At 46.4% G+C, this 2,855-nt stretch overlaps 1 protein-coding gene across 1 annotated transcript; it reads left to right on the top strand.

Moving 5' to 3' along the window:
• The first annotated feature begins 267 nt into the window (after window positions 1-267).
• si:ch211-184m13.4 (uncharacterized protein LOC798560 homolog) lies at window positions 268-2,332 on the top strand. Its single transcript, XM_056580465.1, has 4 exons — window positions 268-336; window positions 507-867; window positions 1,316-1,836; window positions 1,931-2,332. Exons 2-4 carry the CDS (start codon window positions 507-509, stop codon window positions 2,093-2,095), a joined length of 1,047 nt encoding a protein of 348 aa, XP_056436440.1. The 5' UTR covers window positions 268-336; the 3' UTR covers window positions 2,096-2,332.
• Window positions 2,333-2,855: the final 523 nt, after the last annotated feature.

Raw genomic sequence — 2,855 nt, 5'->3', positions numbered from 1 at the left:
AATATTTAGTGATGTTAAAAGTCTCTAAAAGGTAGCATACAACATATTAGTCATATCTAATTCATAATAAATTTTGCTCTTAGCTTGACTACAACATTCAAAAAGTGACATATTCTATCTAATTTGCGTAATGCTTCAATAGCTCTTTGAAGGATTAGAACCTAAGTGTCTCTAGGCAGAGCCAACATCAGGAACCCAAAGTCGGGGGGTGGGATTTCACATGCTTGATGTACAGTTTCAGTGGTTCATGTAGAGAGAGCGAATCAACATAGCTGTCACGAAAGTCTGTCAAAAGCCACAGCATTACCAGTAGGGATTCATATCAAAGGTATACCTGTAAGTACCGGACCACTGACAAACGCAAACAGCTTGTTGAGCTTCCGAAGGAGCAATTGTCCTTATTTGTCGTAGATAAACAGCTGTTTCCTGCCAGGGAATATTTCTCAACCAGATCACAGGAATCTATTTCATGTTTTTTCGTTTTTTGGGGTTCTCCTCGACAACAGATGGCGATGTCTTCTGATAACATTACAGTGGATCCGTTTTCAGTCTCTCCTCGTCCCAACCAGAGCTCCTGTGATGTTTTCGCCGGCCAGGCTGTTGCCACGGTTCTCTTCCCCATCGTCTACTTGCTGGTGTTCCTCATCAGTGCCTGTGGCAACAGCCTGGTGCTCTACGTGATCTGTCGCAGTCAGCAGAAGTGTAACTCCACTTCCATCTACCTGCTGAACCTGGCTCTGTCCGACACCCTCTTCACCCTGGTGCTGCCGGCCAGGATCACCTACTACATCCGTGGCTTCGACTGGCCTTTCGGGGACGTCATGTGCACGTTGACCGCAGTCATCTTCTTTGCGAACACCTATGCAGGTATGTACAACGAAAGCGGGGGAAACACATGGACATGATTTATCTAGGGGGTGCACGGGGTCGGCTTAGCTCAGGAGGTAGAGCAGTTGTCTTGTAACTGAAAGGTTGCTAGTTTGATCCCCATCTCCTCACACTCCTGTGATCCCCTGAGTGTGTCTTGCTCATGTTTCCCTGAGCAAGACACTTAACCCTAACTGCTCCTGACGAGCTGGCTGTCGCCTTGCATGGTTGACTCTGCCTGGTTGACTCTGCCGTCGGTGTGTCAATGTGTGTATTAACCGATGAAAGTCGCTTTGGATAAAAGCGTCTGCTAAATGCCCTAATTGTAATTGTATCTGATTTATCTTTTTTGTTTTAATTTTGCAATGGTTATCGTGGGTCGTACGCTCATGCTTTTTTGGTGGTCTTAAACAACAACCTAACAACTTTAACCTTTGACCCGTCATAGGCATCGGCTTCATGACCTGCATCTCCGTGGACCGCTACCTGGCCATGGTGCATCCGCACCGGCTGCGGGGTCTCCGCAGCGTGAAGGTGGTCCGACGGGTGTGCGGCCTGGTGTGGGCCATCGTGCTCCTGGAGGTGGCCTCCGTGCTGTTCAAGAGCATGCTCACGACCACCGAGGGCAAACGCACATGCATGGAGTTCTCCAACTTCGGGGCCAGGTCCATGCTGTATCTTCTCCTGCTGGCCTGCGTCTTCTCTTTCTTCCTCCCGCTGGCACTGATCCTCGGCTGCTACGCCCAGATCAACAGGAAGCTACGCTCCGCCGCACGGCAGAGCCCGCTGGGCAGCGGGGCCGGGGGGGGAGTGGGACATCGCAGGGCCAACACCATCATCCTCCTCATCCTGCTCACCTTCACGGTGAGCTTCGGCCCATACCACGTCAACATCATGCAGTTCATGGCGAGGAGTCTTCTCGCAGAGCCCCCGTGTCAGGAAAAGAGTGACTTCAAGGCATCGCTGCAGGTGAGCCTGACCGTATTTTTCCGTTTCCGCCTACATTGATTTGAGATCCATGTATTTTGTGTTCTGAGATGTCCTTTCTACACTTGTGCTCCAGGTGACCGTGTTGCTCATGAACTTGAACTGTGCCTTGGATCCCATCCTCTACTTTTTCGCGATAAAGACCTACAAGAAGAGGGTGATGAGTCTGTTCAAGGGGAATAAGTTGACATCCTCTGATCTTCATTTGAAAGTCAGGCAGAAGAGCAGCAGCATTACCTAAGAAGGTAGTGTGAAAAGTGAAAGATAGAGCCCTGTTTTATCTTATTTGTATTTTGGGTTATGTTGTGTAACATGATGTAAAACCTCACTATCTTAACTATTAGAATCTGTAAAAAAAATGGATTTATTACCGGGGATCAATAATCATTTGTGTGTAGTATCCCAAAATAAACAAAATTACAACCAAACTACTAGGAATATGCACTCCATTGATTTGATGGCATTAAACATTGAAGTATTTTTTCGTTCTGAATTGTGATTAGAATTTGTTTGGTCTGTTTGGGAAACTTTTTTGGTCATTAAAAGAAAAACATTAATGACTTTGCTCACTTTCAGTCGGAAAAGAAGTAGATATGTGGACCAAGTCGGGTGGAAACTATTAGAACCTAGCAAAGCGTGTAATTGGATGTCATTAGTTCCTTCTCGGGCACTGTGAAAAATTCTCCCTCTCATTTCCCTCTTTACAAATCTGATGAGGCAGAGAGAGACAAGTGCTTGAGAGAAAAAAAGACAAGGAAAGTTGGGTGATGAAACTGCAATTGCTTCAATAAGGAATAACATTATTTCCTTGAGCGTTTCCCAGAATATTCAACCGTTATGAAGGTGGCACCCTGTCAATAAACTCTTCAGACAATTATTATGGGTGCTTTTACAGGTTATGAGCAGGTGCACTCTCTCCACTCCACACATATGGATACACACACACACACACACACGCGATGCCATATTCACCTCAAATTAGCTATGAGGCAGTCACGTAC

Source organism: Gadus chalcogrammus, chromosome 20 (genome assembly GCF_026213295.1).
Source record: "Gadus chalcogrammus isolate NIFS_2021 chromosome 20, NIFS_Gcha_1.0, whole genome shotgun sequence".
Taxonomy (NCBI): domain Eukaryota; kingdom Metazoa; phylum Chordata; class Actinopteri; order Gadiformes; family Gadidae; genus Gadus; species Gadus chalcogrammus.
The sequence above is the reverse complement of the archived record's forward strand: the minus strand, read 5'-3'. Positions and strand labels throughout refer to the sequence as shown.